Genomic DNA, 27,574 nt, shown 5'->3' with positions numbered 1-27,574 from the left:
CGATTTAGAATTAGGTACAGGTAAACTAAAGAAAGGTACAGTGGCCACGATACAACTAGCCCAAGTTGCGAACGAACACAAAAATTGACGCATCTGGTTAATAGCGTACGAGCCCTAACACGATACCTCGTCTATAAATCATCATGTTATCCCCAGTAAGAGTTTCGCCCTCCTACAAAGAATTTAATAGCGAATCCTTAAAGTATCTGTTTCATCACAGTTTAATTACTGAAACAAAGAATATGATCGATCAAATGAGACCGGGGCCTGGCGCAAACACGTTTTTTTTTGCTGGTATTTAAAATGATAAACAGGACTTTGTGAAACGGAACGAATCTATTTCTGTCCGCTCACTTTTCAGCTCCACAGATACGCGCAATTAAAAGGGCAAATTAAGTGTATTGTGTACGGGCTACATAAATGGACTGATCCGGCAAATTTATGCTGCACACGTACTGTTTGCTCGTCACTGTTGATGGCAGGCTGTCAATGTAGCTTTTCGAATTTTCCAGTTGGTGCTCAAGGACCGGATTTAATTCTGACTGTCATTATTTAAATTAAGATAAATTTCAAGATTTCTACATCGCCACGCGATTTCGCGTTGTTATGCGATCAAAAAATGTAAACAAACCATCGTACCGTTTTTAATACAAACCGCAGCGAACTCGAGATTTTTGGATGAAATGAAGCGTTGTTGCTACAGCTACACGCCTGGTGAGCATTTTAATTAAAAATAGAAGTAATTTTTCACGTTTAGGAAAATGCTTCATGTTATAATTAAATGGAATCTTTGTCTCATTCCGCCGGATTATATTCATTAATAAGTGAATATGGGAGCGAACTTCTTGATTAAATATTTTTAAAAGCGGAGATTTAATTGAATGAAGGCATCCCATTCTTACTACTTCATCATACAATTTCAGAGATCAAAAGTCTCATATTCGTTTAATTACTGCGTTTCCTTCTTTGTTTCGAGCGTTTAATTCGTTTCCGAAGAACGAACGAGAAAGTATGGTATTGACAATAACTTTGTTTCTAAACTTATACGTATTTCGGAAGGTGCTAAAGAGAGAATGCAAATAATGAGGGTATTCTAAATTGGTTTATGAAGTTACGAAGGCGGTTTAAGCCAATATCTTTACCTTCCCTTGCTAGTAGTGGTTTTAGGTGCATTATTTGGTCTAATGAACAAGACAGGGGTTCAAGTAATCCCTTCACGTGGATGAAGGTTAAATATAGCTCTAGCACTATATTATTCAAATTCAATAAAATCTGTGCAAGGATAGTCAGCTAAATTCCCCTGGGAAATCTTTCGATTCGATTGCAAACTTCAATTACATTGTTCGAATTTCATTTTCAGTGTTACATATTGAGGGGAATATTTCCGCTTTAAACGGCTATGAAAATATTTATTTCTTTCATAAATTTACACTCTACCTTCATTTCGAGACATTAGACGCAAAAAAAGTGGAAAAAGCAATTTTCTTCATAATGGTAGGTGTTGGGTTTGCTATACGTCAATTGGCTCACAGCATTCTGATGCAATTAAATCAGAATATTGCGCTTCTGATAGAACAAATAACTTCGAAGTGTTTATGGTTACCATAATATATTATTTTACAAAATCCTTTGGATAGAATTTTAAATTTGAAAAATAACCATAGGTAAATGTAAAAACTTCCTACACATTATATGTTATAATTGTGTGTCTTATCGTGTCATATACCATATTCTACACCGAAATCATAGATCATCTAAAACCATTAACCGCTAACTCACTGGTAAACGAACCTTTAATTTCTAATATTATAGGCGATAAACCAATAATATCTTTTTTTCTATACCCTGTGTAAAATGACACGATTTTCACCTGCATATGCGGGGCTAAAATGGCGCAGGAAAAAATGAAATGACGTCACGGAAATTAGGAAAAAAATGAACAACTTTAACGGTAAGCCAATCACAAATTATCTTTGAAAAGTCATACATCAATTTGAACTTGAACGTAAATTATTACCTATAAACTTAACATTTCAATATTTCGGAAAATGTCATTATATAAATCATTCCTTAAAGATCATAAGGAAACTGATTTTACCTGAAACCGTCAAGAAAATCTAAATTTCAGGGCTATTTTGACATTAGAAAGTTGATCTTTACCTGACTAGTACTGTAATATTTTTGCCTGACTCCCATTACAGTCCTAGTACATGCAAAATAACAATTAGATCGTTCATTGAATAAGTTATTCAATCAACGATTGGACAATTATAATGCAGACTATGTGGATATTTTCAAATATTAATATACCTACACAAAGTAATGGTTTTTTAATTACTAACAATTAATGTAATATGTGTGGAAGTAATAATTCCCTTAGTTTTGCGTCAGTCATTAAAAGGTTTGTACGCCTTTTCGTATCTTTTTCTTGACTTTGTGGGGAGCGAATTTTGCACTACGGCGGCCGCAGCTTCGGCTATATTATAACAACGGGTCGCGTAGGTACTCTTCTTCACTGATACCTGCTTTTGTACCTAGTTATAAAGACTGTATAGTTGAAAAGTACAAAGCATAAACTGCAAACTGCATTAAAAATGACACTGATTGTTTTAATTATTTTCGAAATCTCTATGGAAACAACAACAATTTCTATTCCTTTGGAAGGTATCTCGGGCATAACTGAAGCAGAATCGAATTGAATGCAGCAATTTACGTGCATGCCATTAAAAAGAGAACTGTAAGGTTACATTCAGCAATGGCGAAGAACTTCAACCCCTCTTGCCTCTTTAATCCCAATACGTCCCTACTCGCCTCGACAAGAATAATAATAAATAAAAAATGTATCTCATCCGATGCATCGCTCAAAAAGGTGTTTACGTTGGCTTTACTAAATACTTGTTTTTTTAAATTTTGTTTTAAAAATGCAATTAATTTTAAGTACTTAGAAATATCGGTATTATTATGAATGTTTTTGGTAGTTTTAACCATGGAATAATGTGACCACACAGTGGACGGTTTCATTTTTTTAACACCTCCAGGAAACATGCAAGCATTTACCCTTTCCGAAAACGAATTACATTTTTTTTGTCAGTCTATAAACTTTTGATAGGCTCCTTCGTATAATTTTTTTGACTTGGCAGGTAAGAGTTTTAAATTTTCCTCGTTTGTGGCCTCTATTCCATCAGGCGGAGTACCGGAAACACTACATTCACTATCACTGTCCATTTTTAAAGTTCATGGTTTTCGAAAATTCAATTATTGGTAGTTGTGTAATGCTACCTATGTTTTGTCTACCACTTTGATGTTTTGCGTTTTTATTTCCTTTGCAATGCAGTCGCTGTGTATGGATAGAAATTCAAAACAAAGACTCCAACCTCAGTGGCTGGTCTTCCTCCGTTTCGTCTGGTTCTGGGTTAATGGTAAGGTAACGTAAAACGTCCTTAATTTAAACTGGCTAGGCGATTGGTCCGATGCTCGGCATTACAATTAGGTAGGTATAACAATAACCAAAACAAAGAAGCTAAAATATGTGTATAATTAATTATTGAAATAAAGTAAAAAACGCACTTACGGTTTCAAACCCTTCTTAGCCCAAAAATAGCTCAATAGCTGAATTTTAAAATATGAAAATGACTAAATTCAGTCTATAAATACTTGATATTTGGAGAGCGCCAAAACAGAACGTTCCTTTCCGCTCTCTTAAAATCGATTGCCTCTATACATTGGGAAATCCTCGCGCCAAAAGCTCGATCAATTTAATCTTTAGAAACATAGGCGTAACATGCGTTTTAACAAAAGTTTCCTAAAATTGTCCATGCCGCCCACGCTCCAGTAATGTCAACTATCGACCTACAGGCCGGCTATTGGCAAGTTACAGTTTTGTTTGGTTGATTCTTACACGTACTCAGCCCTCAGGCTATCACGTGTTGTGGTATTGTTAACCTATTTTATTAATCAGTTTTCTCTTACTATAAATTTTCTTTTTTTTTTAATATACAAACGTTTTTATTGCCCTTGATATTGTAAGGGTTACCTAGACTTCGTTGCCCGTCCCTAGCCTCGTGGAGGCCTCGGTATATTTTTAAATTATTTCTTTTCCTAGTATTATTTTTAATTTCGATTTTTGAATGTTATCACTAGGGACCGGATTTCTATGCATGAAAACACGTCAAAAATGCACATATACAGGGTGATTCCTATAGTACCTGCCACCGTTTGGGAGCGTGTAGGTGGTGCGTAGGGGAGTATTTTGATATAGGACACTTGGGGTCGGAAATCAAAAATAAGGGTGCCAGAGCCAAATTTACCTTCTGGAATTTCGCGCCTGTAGGTAGGCAACCCAACCGGCCGGCGGTGCACACGGAGCGATCTCAGGCGGCGATGTGTGGCTGACACTTGATCAGAATTTTGTTTAAACCCACGAAATCCCGTCTGCAACGACGCGTATCAAGTGAATAAAAACTATGGCAATAGTATAATAATAGTTGGCTAGATGTAGGAAGTGCATTGAGAACAACGGTGGCCACGTTGAACACTTGTAAACGTTATTGCTTTTGACTGTCGTTTTCCCTCCTTCCCTCCCACGTCGCTTCCTCGCGCTAACTCGCTCTGCATCGCTCCGCGCGAAACGTCGGTCGGTTGGGTTGCCTACATACAGGCGTGAAATTCCAGAAGATAAATTTGGGTCTGGCGCCCTTATTTTAGATTTCCGACCCCAAGTGTCCTATATCAAAATACTCCCCTAGGCACCCCCTATACGCTCCCAAACGGTGGCAGGTACTATAGGAATCACCCTGTATATGCCCAACAAATATGGCAAAAAAGCATGAAGATATGCATGAAAAATTAAATAATGCAACAAAAAATTATTGAAACTTTTTTAATTCAAACTATTTAAATATAAGCTGTATTAAAACAATTAATGATTAATTGTTCCAAGTGGTCCATCTTAAAATGTGTGCGCCTATTACTTAGTACGTTGTTATACACAGAGAAACATCTTTCCGCACCGACACGAGTAATTAGAGCGTACATTAGTTGAGGTATCAGACGAGGTTCTACATTTAAATGTTCAACATTTTCCCCAGCCAACATTCGTCATCTTATTTGTAGAACTTGAAAGTTTGCTTGCATTATAAATTAATTCTGAATTGAACACCGCTGACGTTTTATAATTTAACAAAGTTGGGCGCCATATTTTTTTGTATATCATTTATTTTTTTCGAGATTTTTTTATTCTCTTTGTTTTTTTCTTTTTATTTTTTTTTATTTTTCTTGTTTTCTTTTGTTCTGTTTCTATCTTATATTATAATAAATGAATAATAAATTTGTTTATCTTTACAATTTATAAATAAAAATATAATTGTTGCAATTAGTACCACTGGAAACTTGTTTTGTAATAAAATTGGTTCAAAAAATTAATAAAATGCAAATCTATCTTAAATATGCACAAAAACCCCAAAAATGCAAAATATGCGCTATTTTCTTTGCGCCAATGCGATTTATTTTTGTTAGTCCGTGTAAATTATGGCTTTATTTTGAGCTGCAGACAATATTTACGTAATGCATAAAAGCAAGAAATCCGGTCTCTAGTTATCACAGAAGATTCCGAAATATTTTCTTATAATTTTATTTTTAATAAATTTTCCTTTATAATTGGCCAATCTGTTATTGAATTCATATTTAAATAATTTTAAAATCTTCTCTTTCTAAATTATAATTATCACAATCATAAATAAGGTGTTCGCCGTTTTCTTCTCCTTTATCACAATCACATATTGAGTTGTCTGTATTCTAAAGGAATATGATTTAAATAGACCGTGATTCGTTATAATTTGAATAGTTCCTCTATTTGGGAGCCAATTTTTCCACTTGAGTCTTTCTTTAATTTGGTGTATATATTGGTACGTTTCCCTGCCTGTTTCTGAATTATCCCATTCTTGTTGCCACATAGCATAAACATTTTTCTTAATTTTGTTCTTGATTTCTTTAAATGTTAACTGCTCCAAGTCCTCTTCTTCTTCTAAATTTAACTTATTTGCTGTTGCTGGATGCCCATACTCGAATTTTTCTTTTTTGAAATGTAATTTATGTTTGAAATAATCATGTTATTTAATACGACGTCTTTCTTATTTCTTACATTTTAATTTTGAATTCTTGATAGAATTTTTAAATTTACTGGCATTATTCCCGAAATAACATTAATTGAATTAGTTGGTGTTGTTTGATATGTCTGGAATATATTACTGAGTATTTCTCTTCGTATACACTTTCTTTTTCTGTTTATTGTTTAATATTCTTCCCCATGCTCCCGAAGCATATAAAATTTTTGGTTCTACGACTCCTTTATAAATTAATAATTTTGTTCGTTTGTTCAATCCCCAATTTTCCTTACTCGCCCAATTATAAAGTTGATAATTTAGTCTTGCTTTTTCCGAAATGTTTTTTAGGTGATCATTTATTTGTAGTTACAGTTGATCCTGCGGACAGAGATAAAACTGCATTCATATCACCTCTGGGACCGTACGGTTATAAAGGATGCCATTTGGGCTACGGAACGCCCCTGCGCCTCATAGATCACGTAAAGACCCAGATGGTCGGCATAACGATACTTGCGTATTTAGACGACATAATCGCCCTATGCACGACATCATCGCTGTCCTCACTCATTGTAACTTAAAAGCTCTGCGGAAAAAGTGTCATTTCGCAGGGGGCAGACCCGATACTTGGGGCACAACTCTAAGGGCATGGGTGAACCCAGGAACCTCCTATCATTTGTACAGACATGCTCTTGACACAGACACTTTGTACCAGGTTTCGCACGCCAAACCACTTACGGCACTGTTAAAGAAAGGCGCAAAATGAGCATGGGGTCCGAAATAAGAAGCCAAAAAAAAAAGAAGACGTGCGACCAGTCGAGTGTGTGAGCCGCCTACCACCTACACCTGCCGAGCGCAGTTACTCCACCATCGAAAGAGAGGCCCTGGCTGTGTCCAGTTTAAATCCGAACGACCGAAGGGGCGAGGTTTTAATGAGCAGAGTATGAAACATCCTATTATCTTCCAAGATTTATAACACTGAAGCTTATTTTATCCGAATTCATCTTTTATCAATATTTTATTATGTGAGAAAAATGGTTCTTAAGGCTGGCATAGGTAGTAACCATGGTAATAGAACATACTTAGATACGAAAAATTAACTAGTAGTGTCTAAAGGACGTTACCATTGACGTAATTGAATAATTGCATGTTTATCTACGAAGCTTGGGTTCTATTTAATAACAAATTCTGATTCCACTAACGCTAACCGAAAAGGATTTAGATTTAGTTTTTCTTAAGACGATTTGTACGAGATTGATTTGCTTTTTTTGTTTTTGTTTTGTAATCTTTTTACTGAAACAGAAAAATAGTTTTGTATTGTTTTTTTTTCAGTATGTTACGTAAAGAAACACCTAACACTCTCTTTGTTCAGTGTAAACCTTACCACATTTACTTTTCAAATAACGTATTTGTTATAGGTACAGATTTCTTTCGATCTCCAAACATTATATGAAATATCTTTCAATTCCATTTATATCCCTCCATAGAATAACATCTATTATAAAGGGAACCTTATAGCGAACACAAGAGCATTCATCATCCATCTTCATCCATACTTATAAATGACGACTCCATCAACCTAATGACAGATTCTGTATGAATGTTTGGGGTGTGATTCATACGCTATCTTCCCGTCTCCGTAGCGCTACAAAAATAGAATTTTATTTATAAAAAATGTATTGAGTATTTAAAGGGATAATGTTCGTTACTTATTTTAAAAACATGGGACGCTCTCGGCAATTTCAATGTAATATTTTATATATCGTAATCCACATTATTCACGATTCTTTCACGCGCTGTTTCATCTTTTTCGCCTTTTATGGGAGTTGAATAGGAAATTGCTATGTTTACAAACAATTTAGGTTCCTTATGATTTAAATTTATTCTTAACAGTTCTTATTTGAATAGAATAATTTCCGGATAAATTTTATATTTAGGTTACTATAAGAATGCAGACAAGGGACTCAAAAATAAAGTGAAAATACAACTAAACTTTGAAACGCACATCTTTTAGCTTCTTTCTATAATTGATTTGATGTCCTTGAGATCACACTATTCGTGTTAGATACATTTTTGAACACCATACCTGTAGCATAAGGGAGCATTATACTACGATCAAAGGCAAGAATTATAAACTAGTAGGAACTACGGACGGTGTACACAATTTATTAAAACATTTAGTTGCTTCCCTTTTAAATGGGCAGCGTGACATATTTGGAACGAGTTGTAAATTACAATTTCACTATGTTTATGCTTTGATGTTTGTAATTGTAATTTTTGTCTCTTTGCCAATGCTTTGCTTTCATTGTTTTATTTCTTTTTTTGTCACCACAAGGGGCATTGCTATTACATCAAACGTACTGCATTAATACAGAGTGAGCAACAAAGATTGAAGCGTGCCGCTTCAGCTAAATTGGCAATGTGCCGCTCATAGCATATGCTGATTTGATACAAGATACGAAATACGAATAGACGCACGTCACTGTGACAGCGCAGAACGTCATTTTCGTATACAACTACATACAAAGAAGGTAGTTTTGATATTAATAGGAACAAGCGGTGATGACGCACGCTTCAATCATTGTTGCTCACACTGTATTAGAGTTGCAACGGATATTCAACAACTATTCGGTATTCGACCGAATCTCGGACAGTGTATTAATTTAATATCAAAGCAAAAAAAATAAATGAACCGTAAAAAGATAGCAGTACAATTCTACATGCTAAAGCTGGCGACATTAAATGTAATTATAACAAATGTTGATATAAGTCTTTGTCCAGAAAATTAAATTAAGTTTAAAATCAAATAATCAACATGTCCATCCATTAATAGGGGTGAATTGCGATTGCTTCTATTTTCCAATGAATTCTGTGATTTATTAATTTATTTTTTGTCCCTCTTGTTCTAGGCCCTCAACAGACTTACGTCCAATTACAGAGTGACCCGCATAATGCTTTTTAGAGGTGACCCTGCAGAAGGTCTTAAGTTGTTGTATACTACTCCGGTATTTACCTTACGAATTAGGGGAACTGCAGGGAAACCTAATTCGGAGTAGCCGGCAGAATGCTCGAAACTGGTCTAAGGAAATTCCCATCTCTGTCACAGATGAAAAATTCCTACCTCAGCCCAGGTTCGAACACCCGTCCTCCGGGTTGGTTCCATGCGGATGCGCATTTACATGAGAAATGTTTTCTATTAATTAACCCTCGGGCGACACAATCCCTCGGGCCAGAGGCCCTCGGCATAAATATCGCCTTAATGCCCTTGATACATAAATAACTATTACATCGAGTTCTCGTATGCCACACTTTTGACATAATAGAGCCGTTGTTTATTAGAAAAGAGGTTTTCGCCCTAAATATTGGGGTAAGCAAGGTTAATCGTTTTCCCATTTTAGATCCCTTCCCGGATATCTTGTCTGCACTGAAACAGTACCGTTAGCACTTGGGTATTCGACAAACTAGTAACTTGATATAGTAGGATACAGTCAAATCAATCAGGCGTGGTGGATATCCATCCATCATCCTGTACCGCAATATTACCTACTTTGAGTCGCCGAGGTTCGATTCTCTCTTTTGAAGCACAAATGTGGTAACAGTACCATGAACAACGTGCCTTGGTTGTTAACGACCATATTGCTATTCATTATGTAACATTTGCCTTTGTTGTTAATGACTAGAGACTGAATTTCATGCTTTTATGCATTACGTAAATTGTATGCAGCTCAAAATAAAAGAATCATTTACCTGAAACCGTCAAGAAAATCTAAATTTCAGGGCTATTTTGACATTAGAAAGTTGATCTTTACCGGACTAGTACTGTAATATTTTTGCCTGACTCCCATTACAGTCCTAAGTACTATGTGGATATTTTTAAATAACATACCTACACAAAGGATAATGGTTTATTAATTACTAACAATTAATGGAATATGTGTGGAAGTAATTATTCCTTTAGTTTTGCGCCAGTCATTCAAGGTTTGTACGCCTTTTCGTACCTCTTTCTTGATTTTGTGGGGAGCGAATACTACTACTACTACTGCGGCCGCAGCTTCGGCTACATTATAACAACCTCGCGTAGGTACTCTTCTTCACTGATACCTGCTTTTGTACCTAGTTATAAAGACTGTATAGTTGAAAAGTACGAAGCATAAACTGCAAACTGCATTAAAAATGACACTGATTGTTTTAATTATTTTGAAATCTCTATGGAAACAATTAAATAAAGTGATTTTAGCGTGCGTGATTAGGTATCAAAATTTCACACATATGAATAATTTAATTTGGAAGTAATCTACATGTTGCGGTTTCAGCTAAAATTTTATACATAATATGTCATGAAAGTGAGTCCACCTGAGTTGGAGGCATTAAAGAGATACTCCTCGTACTTTTCAATAAGCCTCCGCGTCATGTAAACGACCACTTTCATGACTTATTATGTAAATAACTATTACACGAACTAACAAAAATTATTCTCATTGGCGCAAAGAAAATAGTGCATATTTTGCATTTTTGAGGTTTTTGTGCATATTTAAGATTTTATTTCACTTCAGTCCTTTTATATCACTTACTAGGTAGTACGCCCCTGGCGCTGCTACGTACCGCAATTTTAAAGCTAAAAATAACTAAAAGAAGAAAAACCTCTCCCCGTATTCCCACCGTTGGCCCGTGACGGAACATACTCATTCTGCCTTTTGCGCTGCGCGTGATAAGTTCGTTACCGCTTTGTGTACGTCGCTCGTAACGTAAGTTCTCTAATGTATTTACTTTTAGTTTTGTTTTTTAGAAATGGAAGAGAGAAGCTTTAGCTCGTCAGATAATGACGAGGCGTTATCCGTTTTAGATCGTCTGAAACGTTTGGAAAGACGGGAGAGAAAATGGCGTAGAAAACGTTCTAAGCGTAAACATCGCCGCAATTCTCGATCTCCGTCGACTCCGGACGAGACCCGATTTCGTCGTTCTCGGTCGAGGTCTCGCCACTCACATACTCTGCAGGACCGGACTCGCAGAAGTTCGGCCTCAGATAATGAAAGTTTTCTTCACTCTGAGATTGATCTGCACGTTGATCAGACCCCAGGAGGTTTAACAACGGAGGAGAATAAAGAGAACTCACCGACTTTGGTTATTGATAATGACGTCGTTTTGGATGATGATGTCTTAAATATTATTGGCGAAGATCCCGAAAAAGTTAAAAGTAATACTATTACTTTAAATACAGCTATTTGTTCCAGATGGAACAATTTTTTGCTCAATGGGGTACCAGAAAACGATTTAGCTTCTATAAAAAGGAAGTATAATTTAAACAGTAATCTGGAGTTAACCCTTCCGACAATCAACCAAGAATTGTCGCAAGTGACTAATTTAACAGTCCGGAAAAAAGACAGCTGCTATACTGATATTCAGTTACAGATAGCTCAGGGTCTTAATGCTTTAGGGTTGAGCATTTCAAATATTTTAAATGATCCAGACGGTTTATCGAAAGAGGTAAAAGAAAGTTTACTTTTACCTTTGTGGGATGCAGGCAAAATTTTTACTGACCTCTTCTATACTTTAACCAAAACAAGGCGCAACTTACTGCTTCCGATCCTCAACAAATCTATGCGAGATTTAGCAGAAGGAACCACTGCCGATAGATCCTTATTTGGGTCAAATTTCGGAGAGTTGGTTAAAACAGCAGAGGTGCTCGAAAGAACGAGCAAAGATCTGCTACCTCATTCTTCGAACAAACCAAGGTTTAAAAGTCTTGTACCCAAGGGACGTGAGGGACGACAGAGGGGTCAGTTTACAAAATTCACTCCCTCGACGGAGATGGGAAACAGACATCGCCCGGCCCGATACAGAAGGGAATCGAGGTCAGTCCAAGGGCGCCCTTACAAAAATTTTCGGAATTAATTAACTCTAATGAAAACCAGGTACGTTTTGCTGGTAGATTAATTATGTTTTCTACAAACTCGAATTACTTCGAATCCGATAGTTTTGTCTTGGATATCAGGTTATCGTATCCCATTTGTTTACCCGCCAAGACAGGAACTGCCACCTTGGGTCCGTTCGTTCTCTTCGGAGCAGCACGCTCACCTGTTACAATCGGTCAACGATTTGTTAAAGTTGGGAGCTAGTTGTGCTTGTACTCCACACAAAGATCAATACTTATCGGGTTTTTTTCTAGCAGATAAACCAAATGGGAAAAAACGATTCATCTTAAACCTAAAGCAACTTAATTTGTCGGTTAGACATTTTCACTTTAAAATGGAAGACTTTAGAACTGCTTCAAAACTTCTGAATAAGGGTTACTTTATGACAACTTTAGATCTTAAAGATGCATATTTTTTGATTCCAATACACATTGAAGATAGAAAGTATCTAAGATTTAACTTCAATGGAAACTTATATGAGTTCACGTGCATCCCCTTTGGTTTATCTTCAGCTCCCTTCACATTTACTAAATTATTGAAACCTATTACTTCTTGTCTACGAAAAAAGGGAATTCCCTGTGTTAACTACTTAGATGACTTTTTAATTTTAGGGAGATCTCATTCAGTTTGTTTAAATAATACCAGATTCGCACTACAGCTACTGGAATCCTTAGGCTTTGTTGTTAACTACAACAAAAGTTCTCTCACCCCGTCTCAAAGAAAACAATTCCTGGGATTTATCTTTGATTCTGTAAATCTAACTTTGGAATTGCCCTTAGAAAAGAAAATTAGAATTACTGATTCTATACAATTTTTTCTTCACACTAAAACTTTTTCAATTAGAAAATTGGCTGCTTTTATTGGAGTTCTAGTGTCTGCCTGCCCAGCAGTACAGTACGGCTGGGTTTATACGAAGCTTTTGGAACGGCAAAAATTTTTGGCCTTGAAGTCTAGTAATTCGAATTACGATTCCTCCATGTCTCTAAATGCTGGCATCCTACCTGATTTATGGTGGTGGGATCAACATATTATGTCATCACAACACAGTATCAGTTGCGATCCTTTTTTGAAGGAGATCTTTACGGATGCTTCGCTTTCTGGCTGGGGAGCTTGGTGCGATAACGTAAAGACTCATGGGTTTTGGAGTACTGTTGAGAGAAAGCAACACATAAATTTTTTAGAACTGAAAGCCATTTTTTATGGTCTGAAATCTTTTGCTAAGAATAGTTCAAAATGTAAAATCCTAATTCGTACTGACAATACCACTGCTCTGTCGTATGTCAACAGGATGGGTGGTATTCAATACCCTCTTTTGAACGGGATTACTCGACAAATCTGGTCATGGTGCGAGAAGAACGAAATTTTTATTTTTGCTTCGTATATAAATTCTAAAGATAATTGGAGAGCGGACAAAGAATCTCGCTGTCGGTCTACAGAGACAGAATGGTCGCTAGCTCAATCCGCTTTTACGCAAATTGTGTCGAATTTTGGAGCACCAGAGATAGACCTTTTTGCATCAAAATTGAATCATAAGTGTTGTAATTATGTCTCTTGGCTCCCGGACCCGAATTCGATAGCAGTGGATGCATTTACTCTTTGCTGGAGCAACTTTTTTTTCTATGCCTTCCCGCCTTTTTCACTTATTCTTAAAGTTTTACAAAAAATTGTCTCCGACAAAGCTGTGGGAATTATAGTTGTTCCAAAGTGGCCGTCCCAATCTTGGTACCCATTACTATTAGAATTATGTGATGGCCATCCTATGACTTTAGGTCCAAGTATGAATTCACTGACTTCTCCTTTTAGGGAAACCCGACCTCTTCCGAGGAACCTTACCCTGGTAGCAGTGCGTTTATCAGGGAAGCGTTAAAGAGACGAGGAGTACCGGATTGCGCTTTGGAGGTAATGATTCATTCGATATCCCGATCAACGGAAGCGCAATATAACACTACTTACAAGATGTGGTGAAAGTTTTGTCAACTCACAGGAAGTTCCTTGTTCTCTTCGGGACCGAAAGAAGTAATTAAATTCCTACACACTATTTTAACAAGAAAATCCTGCGGTTACGGATCATTTAATAGCCACAGATCTGCACTTTCTCTTATTCTACCAGGAAATGTTGGAGAGGATATTCTACTGAAGCGTTACCTTAGAGGCATAGCAAATACTAGACCACCGAAGCCAAAGTACACCAACACATGGAACCCACATCCAGTTTTGAATTTTCTCTCGAATTGGTTCCCAAACGAGAATCTCACTTTGAAACAATTATCCTTAAAATTATTAATGTTACTTTTATTAACTACTGGACAAAGGTTAAATGCAATTGCTCTAATCAGAATTGAGAACATTCGGGAATCCCCATCAGGATTCCAAATTTTTATTTCTGATAAAGTGAAAACTACAAGGGTAGGGAAACCTCAACCCTACCTTCAAGCCTTCTACTTTAAGGATTTACCAGCGTTATGTGTAGGTAGTACGTTGAAAATTTTTCTTCAGCGTACTGCCCCCCTTAGAAAAAACAAATCCTTCTTATTCTTATCTATTAGAAGACCACATGGGATAGCTTCAAAGCAAACTTTGAGTAGGTGGGTGAAAATGGTCCTACAAGATTCGGGAATTCCAACGGACCTATTTAAGCCTCATTCTACACGCCACGCGGCTACTTCGGTCGCCTTTAGGCAAGGAGTCTCGGTGGACGGCATTTTTCAATCGGCTGGTTGGGGAGAAGAATCTTCCTGTTTCTCACGATTCTATAACCGACCGATTATAAATGAAACGGAGTTTGCAAGAGCAGTGTTAAATTCTAATAACCTGTAAAATGTATTATTTTGTTATTAAATGCAACTTCAATGAATGCTTTAAACATCTACCTAGTAAGTGATATAAAAGGACTGAAGTGAAATAAAATTATACAATCAAACGAACTTACCTTAGTGAAGTTCGATCGTAATTTTATGAATCTTCAGTCCGAGATATCACTTCCCACCCACCCATGTGAACCTGTTCGGTTCCCCTTCGAAGTTGCAAGGGCTTACTTTAAAGAAATGAATATGTTCCGTCACGGGCCAACGGTGGGAATACGGGGAGAGGTTTTTCTTCTTTTAGTTATTTTTAGCTTTAAAATTGCGGTACGTAGCAGCGCCAGGGGCGTACTACCTAGTAAGTGATATCTCGGACTGAAGATTCATAAAATTACGATCGAACTTCACTAAGGTAAGTTCGTTTGATCGTATAATAGATTAGCATTTTATTAACTTTTTAAACCCATTTTTATTACAAAACAAATTTCCAGTGGTAGTACATGCAACAATTATATTTTTATTTATAAATTAAAGATAAAGAAATAATTTATCGATCAAAAGAACTTACCTGAAGTTCGATCGTAATTATATGAAAGTCCAGTCCGAAAATATTACATAATTAAGAACACTGTAGTACATGCTGTCTCCAGCTTTCAGCACAAGTTTTAAAGAATACACCAAAAATTCTGCGTCCGGTCCTGTCCGTATATTCCCGTTATTCATGTACCCACACCTACCGGCGCGATTTATCCTCATTATTTTAAAGACAATTTGTTTTACGTTCATACGGGAGAGGAGGGGTGGGTTGTAATATTTTCGGACTGGACTTTCATATAATTACGATCGAACTTCAGGTAAGTTCTTTTGATCGATAAATTATATTTCAAGTCCAGTCCTCAATATTACATAATTAAGAACACTGTAGATGTTTAAAGAATGTGGACGTAAAACACTCGCTCTATATTGTTTATACATAATAACATTTATAACAGCAAGAAAGGCATACTAAAGCACCAAAAGTAAGAAAAGAAAACTAGTTTTTGAACAACCAAAAAAGTATTCTACAAGAAACCTATATACGCATACTTAAGTAACAGATTTTTTCCCTGTGGTAAGTATTTACTAAACTTATAAAAACTATTTTGCAGGTAAGTGAAATTTGACCTGAATCTTAAGGTATTAAAGTCTATAACTGAGAGTTAATACTGATTGTTCCTTGACTTAAAATGCATTCTGCAAAGTTATTGTTTTCCATCAAGGGCCGGTTGTAAAATTTTGCGAAAGTTTGAGATGACTGAGTCCATCCCGCGGTACGCCTTATAACATCCAGAGACACACCACCTCTAAGTGCTGCTGATGTTGCGGCGTGTCTTGTAGAATGGGCCTGAAAGATTTTTGTGTCCACACCGGCTTTATAAAGTGTGGTCTTGACCCATCGGCTTAACGTCTGTTTCGTTGCTGGTTTGAACGGTTTAGAACAAGTTAGAAATAAATGATCATCGTTAGTTATTCTTCTGTGACTTTCCGTGTGGTTCAGGTAACTTAATAAACACGACGCGACACAGATATTTTTGTTTTCTTTGAAAAACGGTAATCTTAAGTTTGGTTGATAACTGTTCGGTTTAGATGTCTTAATTAAATCTGGGATGAATATGTTAATACGTTCATCAGTTATGTTGATATTAGAGCATCGTATTAATGCAATCGTTTGTAATCGATGACCCGTCACCAATGTCAGAAGGGTAACCAGTTTATGTGAGAGGAAAGTTAAACTGCTGTCATCGGATTTATCAAAATACCTTATGACCTTTTCAGGATTCCAAGTGTAATTATATTTAGGTTTGGGAGGTCTCAGTTTAAACACCCCCTTTAAAAACCGTTTAAGAGATAAATCATCTCATAAATTACTCATACTAATTAAGGAGAGGGCTGATCTATGAGAGTTAACTGACCCGAATAAGTTATTAGTAGAATCCAGTATGTTTTGTAGAAAAGAAATAACTGGTTCCGATTCCACGTTAAAAGGGCAGATGTTTCGATCTCTGCAGAAATTCCACCATAATTTATAGGTCACCTCATACTGAATGATTGTGGAATCACTAAGTGAGCTGATCATTGTGTCGATAGCTTCACTGGGTATTCCTCTTCTTTTGTAGGACTCCCTGATAATACTGCGGCCACCAGGGTAAGCTGTTGTGACAAAGGGTGTGTTTTCTTGCTAAAAGGACAAAAAAGAATATTATCTTTAGGCCCAAATTCAAGTTGAGTTCCTATTATAAGTGTCTTAAGAATAGGATACCAAGCTTGTGTTTTCCACAATGGAAAAACTACGATACCTTTGGCTTTATCGTTAATTATTTTCTCAATTGTTCTTAGAACAAGGGAGAAGGGAGGGAATGCGTAGAAAAAATATTTAGACCAATCTAACGTGAACGCGTCTATTGCCTCTGATCCAGGGTCTCTTTGCCATGATATGTACCTTTTGCATTTGTTATTGTGTCTAGATGCAAAAAGGTCCATATCTGGTTCCCCAAAATTAATTTTAATATTTTGGAATATTTTCTCATTTAAAGACCATTCTGTTTCTGATTTTAAAATCCTGGAAGCTTGATCAGCCCTCCAATTATCTTTAGAGCTAATATAAGAGGCGAATAACCACAACTCATATCTCTCGCACCATTGCCATATCTTTCTGGATAGTAAGTTTAACTTCGGATGTTGAACACTTCCCATTTTGTTAATGTACGCTAGAGCTGTACTATTATCCGTTCTGATTAAAATATTACAACTTCTGTAATCTTTTGCAAAGCATTGTAAACCGAAAAAAATGGCCTGAAGCTCGAGAATATTAATGTGGTCCTGAGCTTCATCGATTGTCCACCAACCGTGAGTAGACTCTCCCTTACAGTACGCTCCCCACCCTGTGAGGCTAGCATCAGTAGATATCTCTAAAGAAAAATTGTGTCTTTTAAGAGAATTTTTGCAATCCTCAATATGGTCAGCCCACCAAATTAAATCTAACTTAATTTCTTGCGAAATATTCATGTAAGAATTATAGTTGTTTTTATTATGATTAAGCGCCAAAAATTTTGCTCTTTCTAACAACTTTGTGTACAAACGACCGTACGGAACCGCCATACAGGCTGAATTAATTAAACCGAGAAATTGGGCAAAATGTAGGATTTTACATTTTTCTTTACGCATAAAAAAATTTATTTGTTTTATAATTTTTTGCCTTTTTTCCCCTGGTAACTCAATTGTTAGGTTAATAGAGTCGAATATAAACCCTAGAAATCGACAAGAAGTGCTAGGGATTAAAGAACTTTTTTCCTTATTTACTATAAAGCCTAAGGAAAAAAGTAGGGTGGTGACAAAATTAACATTTTTTGTACACACTTTTTTACTAGGACCCAAAATTAAAAAATCATCAAGATAGTTTATACAAGAAATGCCATGTTGTCTAAGATGTTCGACGACTGGTTTCATTAGTTTTGTGAATGTATAGGGTGCTGATGCTAGACCGAACGGCAAGCAATTAAATTCAAAGAGAATGTCCTTATGGTAAAATCTCAGATATTTTCTGTGTTCCGGATGGATTGGAAGTAAATAATAAGCATCTTTAAGGTCTACGGTAGCAGAGTAATTACCGTATTGAATTAATCTGTTTGCTGTTCTAGCATCTTCCATTTTAAAATGCGGTGCAACGATAAAACGATTCAAGTTTTTTTAATTGATTATAAATCGTTTTTTCCCATTGGGCTTATCGGCTAGGAAAGTTGTCGAAATGAATTGATCAAAACAAGGATTGCACCTTCTTATAGCACCTAACTTTAATAAATAATTAATTTGTAAGTCCATCTCTGTTTGTTTCAAAGCCGACAAGGTTTTTGAAAACACAGCTTGTTTTTGAGATGGTAATTGTACAAAGGGTAGTCTATATCCTTGTAACCAATCTAGTATGACTGGATTACAAGTTAAAGTCGACCAGGATTTTAGAAAGAACCGAAGGCGGCCTGCATAGTTAGAACTTACCGAATCACTATGGTTTAATACCTCTTCTTCCTCTCTCCGTCTCTTTTCTTGGGAGCATAGTTGTTGTTGTACCTTCTGGGGGCCTGTAGAGACTTCTGCGGCCCTGTCTCCCCCGAATGACGAGCCGGGTAATGAAAATGTGGTTTCTGATTCTGGTATCGCAGTAATGGTTGGCCCTTTGCCCCCCCCAATTTGGTAAGTTTTTTAACAGGGCTTTTAAATGAGGTCGGAAGTTTTAACTCTTTAGATATACTCTCAAGAGTCTTTGCAGAGGTTAATTTCTCATTTAAGTCGGATCCGAATAAAAACTCAGAACCTAATGTATTATCTGTTAGATCTTTGAGGTTTTTGTTTAAATAGGGGACTAGAAGGTTTCTTCTGGTAATGGAAACCCTGTGGAATAAATTAGTAAGAATACGTCCGGAATCACCCAAATTAGTCAAAATTGGGTTCCTTGTATCCTCGGGTATCTTGTTTAGGTTGTCTAACAATAAGCTTATGCCCTTACCCAGGGCAGTAAGTCCTTTTCCTAACTGGTTTTGTATCTCTACATAAGCCGAGTCTGTCAAAATATTTTGTTTTTGTAAAGCAGCCTTTACTTCAAGATTTAGTTTAGGGGGGCATAAACTCTTTAAATTAGATGGTAATTCATAATTATTAAGTAGGGTTTGTGAATCTCCCTTCTTTAAGCCATTAGTTAATAAGGCGTCCCATCTGGTTACCAGTTTTTCATGCAGTGAAAAACTGTTAGTTGCTACCCTATTCGGATCCTCTCCTAAGGAGTTAAAAATATCCTCCGACATGGTAGGCAATTCCTCATCGCAAAAAATTTGTAGTTCGTCCCTGTCGGGAGAGTTAACGACACTACACATATCGTTATTGGCAACAGGGTTAGGAATGCTACACGCATTCTTATTATTGTTGTTTGATATTTCCGTATAAACTGCCGCCTCCTTACTCCTTTCCGCTTTAGCTGCATGCTTCGGCGGTGGAGATCGCGACCAGGAACGCGGACTGCGTTGATGGTCCGGACTAAGGTTCGGAGTCGTCGTACTCTCCCTGAGCCTCGTCGAAACTACACGTTTCGGGGCCGGAGAGCGAGAATAAGAACGCGGCATACACTGCCGGCTTTGCGATGAACGAGTCGATGACGTAGGCTTTGGCGTACGTGACCGGTATCGTCGGTGACGACCTTCGGAATTCGACCGAGAACGAGAACGTTGCCTTTTTAACTCAATTTCGAGTTTTTTAATGCGTTTCATCAGTTTCTTGGAACTTACACGGTCTCCAGAATCTGAGCTGTTTGATCTAGCTCGTTTTTTATTCTTTCCCATTTCGAATAACTAAAATAATCTGTAATAAATACTCTGAAAAATTTTGAGGTTAGAAGTCCAAACACGCAAGTAAGTAGATGAGAAAGTCTACTCGTAAGAATAAAAAGAATTGTCGGTAACAAACCGATTCATCGGTACTTACTGATTGAATCACAGGTAACGCCGAGATAAAAACGCAAAAAAAATACTTATCGCGATAACGTCGACGAAAATAAACTCACGCTGAAAGCACAAGAAGCATAATGAGGATAAATCGCGCCGGTAGGTGTGGGTACATGAATAACGGGAATATACGGACAGGACCGGACGCAGAATTTTTGGTGTATTCTTTAAAACTTGTGCTGAAAGCTGGAGACAGCATTTACTACAGTGTTCTTAATTATGTAATATTGAGGACTGGACTTGAAATATAATAAATCAAATAAAATAAAAATTATAAAATAGAAACGGAACAAAAAAGAACAATAAAAATAGAAAAAAATAAAAAGAAAAAAACAAAAAAGTAGATAAAGGGTCACTTGTACCAGACAGGTTTACCTACCCTACCCGACCTCCGCCTATGTAGCCCAACGTTCTACCACTGAGCTACACAGTCGGTCTGTATGCAATTTAATGGTGGCCATTTCGAACGTTTATAATGTTAAAAGGAATAACGACTATTATTTTATTATTTGGGGAGGGGTGGTTGTAGTGTATCCCCTGAAAGGTGAAAGTGTTTCATGTTTTACAGTTTCACTATCGATGGATATTAAGGGTGACTCGTTTTAACTGAAATGCAGAGTATATGCCATATTTTGTCTACATTTTTGTTGCTACTGTTGACGTACCAAAGATTAGTCTTGTATACTAGAAAATCTTACGAAACAATATTTGAGTATGTCGACCGTATTCAGTTTTAAAATATTGTCTATTGTTTATGTGTAATGCAGTCACATACAAAGGTATACACAGACAGCTTTCTTTGTAAATATACAGAAATCATATTCTTCCTAAAAGCTTCTTTGCAAGTCTAATGAAGTTACATATTTTACATAATGCATAATATTTAGAAAAAAACCACTTAAATTTATCGAATCTGGAACAATAGCTTTATTACGTTTGCATTTAAAATGAATCCGTTTTCTCAGAAACGGCCTTAATGTTATTATGAAAATTGTAGGGGTAACCTCGGAATAAGATGTCTATATATCTTGGCCTCACCTTAATTCATTTTTCTACTTTTACTTTAATCGGTTGACAGTCATGCTACGATTCAGGGGAATAAGAGATTATGAAAGTCTTCTAAAATGTGGGGTGTGCGAATTATAGTCAAATGTTAATCCATTCAACTGAATGCCCATCTCGTATTCTAGTAGCCTATGAGTGCCTAATTGTAAATCCGGCAAATAAAGTAACAATTTACAACAGAAAATTTGGTATAGTGGGATGCGCAACATATTTATTCAGCATATTCAAAATTGAGTTAGCCTCGGCGCATATCCTGAACGGACTTTAGTACGTAATCACTAAAGCGTTGTGATTCTCTGTCGTAATATACTTCTCCTTATGGTCGTCGTTCTAAATTTCTGCAACGTAATTAGCATTTCGTGCTTGGCTTACTATTGCGCTATTAATAATGCACTGTGCACAACAATTCGCCTGAGTGCAACCTAGTATAATTAATATAACGTAGTAACAAGACGGGATGCGATAAACGCAAGATTCACAACCATAACAATGCATATAAAGGAGTAACTCGCGGTGTTATTTCAATTAAAGTAGTAATAAGGCGGAAAACGATTTGCATAACTAACCCAATTTTCGTAGAAAAGTATTATAAAAAAAATTTACTTCTGCGCTTAATTACTTTAATACCTCAAAGTAAAATTGCTGCCGCGTTTCATGCTACGGATTACTTTTTTGATTAAAGTTTCATATGAGCTTTCGTGTATAATCGAAACCCAAAGGAGTTTCATTTTTGCAAAGGACAATTACGTCCGTAACGTAAAAAGAGCGAAACTTTGTTAACATACGTTGGGATTAAAATTTCGGTGGTAATTATAAAATTTTAGATTACCTTTCCAATTTGGGTTCTTTAATAGGTTTATGGTGGAATGCGCGATTTTTCATCATTCCATCGCCTAATGTGAGACCCAGATGACATTTCATTAAATAGTGTTATTATAGCCCGAATTTCTACGACCCTCAGACGTGCAATTAATGATTGATCGAAGTTGTTTGTTCAACTCCTTGAAGGAATCTTAAGCTGTAGTCGCGGTAATTTTTAACAATGTTCAGAACTACAGTATGTACTCTCATTGACAAAAGTAATGATCATCTGTAGCATAGGCAACTGTTATACCTTCTCCCTATCACATCGGGTTTCGTCGATTTCTTTCTTCAAAGAGAGGATACCTTAATTTGTTGGTTCGCATTTCCAAGTTGCACAGATACGTTTACGTATTAATTATACAATATAAACAGAGCGACTTTTTGGTCACTGTTTCTTCATTATCGGTCGGCTGTCACATTTTTTAAAGTAGGAAATATTCTTTATTGCTACAGACTCGCATCATTCAATAGCGCTTGTTGTTAATTGGTAGGTACTGGTGCGGTTGGTGGATATCGTTATAAGGAATTCACGAATTAGTGCCAAAAGCGTGCGTAGATTATTTAGCGCTATTTGCGTACAAGCTAGGGTTGGTTATGTACAGTGAACTCTATGCAAAGCAACGGGAAGGGCCTTGCTCGTATACTGTTGTACTTATTTCTAAGTCAGGCGCAGAAAGTGAGAGAGGGCGATACTCTAGTATTTGTCTCTCACTCTAGTTATGAAGAATCACTTTGCAAATTTATCTGAAATATATGAAATGATAAAATTAAAATCTAAAGAAAAATACAAAAAACGCAAGCAAAAGAAAATAATTCACCCTTTCAGCTAAATTTGGTATAATTTACGTAAGCCGCTCGCATAATTAATGCGGCAGCCTACATTTTAATTGACATGTCCTTGAATTATGCGCCCAGTGGCTGTATATATCCTTGATGAAAGATGCATTTATTTCAAGGCAATGCCACACGAAAGTTTCGTGAATTATAAAAGCTATGTGTAAATTATTATGTATCAAATTGAATTAATCCATGCTAAATGAAAAGATTTAACGTCGTAGTACTGTGAAGTTCGAACTTCATTAACAATACCTAACAATATTGCTTTATTCTACGATCAAGTTTCTATCACTCTGTCCACCTCATTTACGACGAAAATATCAATTTTTTTAGAAGCAGTAAGTTTTTTTCTGTTATTGATTTAGTAATAAACAAAATAATAACTTGAGTCCAAACAGAGCAAAAATTAAAAAAAAACGCGTAAGCTGACAGTTACTGTTTCAGGACAATTTTAATATCACCTTGTAGTGTACTTAACCCCCAGGTTCTACGCAAATTTCACACTACAAGAACACGGAAATAAAAGTCAACCCGGCAATGTTTAAAAATGGCCACCCGAATGACTATTCCCTCCAAAACTAAACAAGATCCCGCTTAAATTTGAAAAGTGGCACGTGATTAAACATCTAAGGTAGTTACAAACGTTACGTTAGTTGCAAACAACGCTATGACCTGAAGCACAGTAGGGAAGGAACGTTAAATAAAACACTGAAATTGTGAAAAGTTTGTTTAATAATGATCGTAATTATTAAGATTGTGAAAGCCCGGAAATTTAGTTGCTGTACATTATAGTTATTTATGTATTAAGGGCATAATAGTGATGCTTATATTCTCGAGGTCGACGAGTTAGTTAGTTAGTCGCCCGAGAGTATAAACATCAGTTTATGCCCGTGGTTGCTACGGGGGTTCCTTCTGGACTTGAAAATTACCATCGGTTCCGCCCGGCAAGGCAAACCGTCTTCTTCTCAGGCTGCTCAATCGATAAAAATAAATGCTCCGGCTAACTCAAATCGGTGGGCTTTTTACTCTTGAAACTGCGTAACAAACCTTGACCTGCCGCCTACCAGTCTCCTGCCTCAACTCCTACTCCTCCCTTTCCTTCCCCTCGTTCTTCGTTAAAGACATAGGCACATTGACACCAAATAGATAATATATTGAAATGAGATTAGCGATACAAACAATTTACAGGGATCTAGCAGTTCTTCTCTTCTCCTTGTAAAAACACTAGCTTAACAATGACAACTAAACTAAATAAAAAATCCTATCAGGTGAAACTAATTTACTCAAGGGGTGGCCATCCTCTACAGTTTGAAAAATTGCAACAACAGGTAATCGGTTTTTTAATCCAGCGTGGGCTGGGACTTATTTAAATAAACACAAAAATTTATTCTACTCTTTGGTAATCGTTCATTGGACTTTTATAAACAATCAAATCAAAAATTTTTTTACTATAGCTTAATTACCAAAAAGTGGAATTTTACAGAATATTACAAATTTAATTTAGACTAACCTTTACAACATTTGTACAGCCGATCTTGTGAACTGCTCTTTCCTCTGGTACAGGGTGGATGTGATCTGACACTTAGTCTCTGTGACTTCCTAGGGGTTGGCTTGAATTTAACACACGGAAACAAAAATCCACGGTGCCTATCCTTCCTCGGAACGAAAGCAAAGTTTAGTGTTTGAACGGAAACTTAGTCCAGGAAATCCTTCGCGTGGCGAGTGGGAGACGGCTAGTTGCCAAAGTTTCTACACAGCACGTGTATTTAATTTTATTTTATCAGTTTATTAGCTTTGACCGCCTGCGGAATACAGATTTTTGAGTTAGCGGTACAGCAGAACACAAACTTTTATGATCACTATCCGACGGTAAACCGCGATGGTTCAAAGTATTATTTCACCAGCTCTTCTTGGGGCAAATATCTCTCCGAAACGCAGCGCTCCTTCGACAAATGACCTTACGGCACTAGTAGGAAATTCCACCTGGGGCGGATCCCGAAATTCTGCGCCTTGAGGACTTGGGCAGCACTTTGAATTATGTATCCTCGAGAAATCACAACGTATCCTAACGCGATTCACTGCATCCAAAGTAAACTGGGGTGAAGCTCAAGGGTTCGCCCAAATATCACCTGATTGGAACCTGGGTCTTCTTCGCCAAAAAATCGACACGAAAAGAAAAATAACACTTCGGAACGGGTGCAAAAAGCACGCAACTGGGAGCAACCGAAATAAGCCGGTGGCTCAAACCGCCAAGTGTACCAAAAACGATCGCTCAAGGTACGTGTTGACCGCTTGACGTACTAACCGCGAGTCTTTTCTAAAACGCGATCACTCAAAGTACGTGTTGACCCCTCGACGTACTAAACGCGAGTCTCTTCTAAAACGATCCCCTTCTTCAGAATTGAAATGAAAAAATCACACCCAAATTACCATAAAACAAAAATGGCTCCCGCTAGAAATTCTCCCATTGGTTCAGATAAAGAAGACTTAACCCACTCTAACTTCGTCGTCAACCTCAAAGAACTGCTGACTAAAACTGATCTCACGGTTTTCCGCTGATGACGTGAAAACTCCTTATCTCCTGACGGCTCGGTGCTACATCCGCTCCTTTTCTCGGTCTAGACGGCGCCAAAGTTGATAAACGAACGACAAAAACCTCGCATTACTCATGATGACGTCAATCAGCTTTGCACTCTTCCCACGACGAAATTAAATCTGAGCGAAATTAAATCTATCGGACCATAGTCTTGAGCGAACCTAAATGCCCAAACACAAAATTTCTAACCGGAACAAATAATGAAATATACAGGGTGACCTTCACTATCATGACAAGAAATTTCGAAATTTTTAATGAAATTTGGCGCGAAATAAAACCACTCGTTACATGGTACATACACAATTTTATGTTTTACAAATAGTTTTCTTCGTCAAAATTCGTTTACAAAATAATTCATTATGTTTGATCGAGTATGCGTGGTTCGAATTTGTTAATGTGATTGAAACCATCCAAACGTCAAACGTAATTTTAAAAGTAATTCAATTCATCGTGAATGAGCAAGAAGTTCCAGAAACTATACGAAATAAGGCCCATCTTGGGATTTAGTAGGTATTGACAATTAATAATTGACGTTTTTAATTTTCAAAGACCTGCAAATATTTGTTTGTTTTGTCATTAAGTATAAATGAGTTACTATGGTGATACTTAATGCCCTAGGGCATAAAGTGGTACTTTATGCCCGCGTATCACAGATATAAAATGCGCTATGATAGGTTAGTAAGACAAATATAATTAAAGGTGTCGTACTCTCGCAAAAGTAACTGCTAAGGGTAAAAAGAGTACGACGTAAGAAAAACCTCGCAGTTTGATTAATACTGTCCAAAAATTAATTAACAAAATATTTTGTAAAAGTTTAAGCAGTAGTTAACAAAGATAGTAAATGCATATATACAATGTTGGTTACACTCAAGGTTAAAAGCAAGTTTTTGGGAACAATTGGTCAGGTAGGAGCAGGTACCTAAATTCTGAGAAAGGGTTAAGAGTACAGGATGTGGCTCATCTTTGGTGCAATAAAATCCTTTTGTTAAAAGCAAGATGGAAAATTACATGGCCTTGCAGGAAAATTTAACTAAAAACAAGATATGTGGAAATTTCGAATCGTAACTCATTTATCGCACATAGATTCTAAACTGAAGAGCTTTGATTAGCGTAATCCCGCTTCTGCAAGATGGGTAGCCCGCCCTTGGTTTCGGGGTTTCGAGGCTACAGTTGGATGTCGAAGACAATCACGGAATTAGGTGTCGTAACTCAAATTTGGCTACAGTTTTTTTAACACCTCCGTGATTGCTTCATTCACGGAGAAAATTGTTAGTAACAAACAACAAGTCCGTACAAGACCGTCAAACGAATCGGTAATTTCCACATATTAAAATAAAATTATCAAAACTTACATGAATGTTACTTCAGGGACAAGATCAAGTAATCAACATCAATAAACATAAATTAAGCAAACATTACACCAAAAACGTAAACAATTACAAACAATAGCATAACGGTATCACACATGTGATTAAGTAAATTTCAAAAACAAAGATTGAAACACACAAAAAATATAAAATGCGGCATACAAAACACAAATACGATATAAAGAAATGCAAAAATTACTACCTGCATTAAATACCACAGAATAACAACAAATATTTATAGAGCGCCGCGTTCACGACCGCCATTCAAGACAAGATGCCAAACGTAACCCCCGTTCGTGCTTTCTAGGTGGCGCAGGTAGCTTTTCCCCATAGAAATTGCATGGTCATGTATGTTGCAATTCTGCGTGACGAAATTAATCAATAAATGAAGATTTTGCTGATTTATTATTTGCGAATTAATTACTGTACGTAGTATACAACAAATTTATATACGGTGCTTAGGAAATTGATGTCAAATTTCTCAGTTTTGAGAATGTTGAAAACCT

General features: G+C 36.7%; 2 protein-coding genes across 2 annotated transcripts; one reads left to right on the top strand and one right to left on the bottom strand.

The window, feature by feature from the left end:
• The first annotated feature begins 10,806 nt into the window (after positions 1 to 10,806).
• LOC116160647 lies at positions 10,807 to 14,732 on the top strand. Its single transcript, XM_031473897.1, has 3 exons — positions 10,807 to 10,827; positions 10,872 to 12,010; positions 13,814 to 14,732. Exon 2 carries the CDS (start codon positions 10,887 to 10,889, stop codon positions 11,988 to 11,990), a length of 1,104 nt encoding a protein of 367 aa, XP_031329757.1. The 5' UTR covers positions 10,807 to 10,827; positions 10,872 to 10,886; the 3' UTR covers positions 11,991 to 12,010; positions 13,814 to 14,732.
• A 1,951-nt stretch (positions 14,733 to 16,683) lies between these two features.
• Positions 16,684 to 20,224, bottom strand: LOC116167250. The gene is made up of 2 exons (XM_031482567.1): positions 18,844 to 20,224; positions 16,684 to 17,029 (listed from the first exon to the last, which is right to left on the bottom strand). Exon 1 carries the CDS (start codon positions 20,175 to 20,177, stop codon positions 18,858 to 18,860), a length of 1,320 nt encoding a protein of 439 aa, XP_031338427.1. The 5' UTR covers positions 20,178 to 20,224; the 3' UTR covers positions 16,684 to 17,029; positions 18,844 to 18,857.
• Between the last annotated feature and the right edge of the window lie 7,350 nt (positions 20,225 to 27,574).

Source organism: Photinus pyralis, unplaced genomic scaffold, assembly GCF_008802855.1.
Source record: "Photinus pyralis isolate 1611_PpyrPB1 unplaced genomic scaffold, Ppyr1.3 Ppyr1.4_LG1, whole genome shotgun sequence".
NCBI lineage: Eukaryota > Metazoa > Arthropoda > Insecta > Coleoptera > Lampyridae > Photinus > Photinus pyralis.
This window is presented reverse-complemented; position numbering and strand designations above follow the sequence as displayed.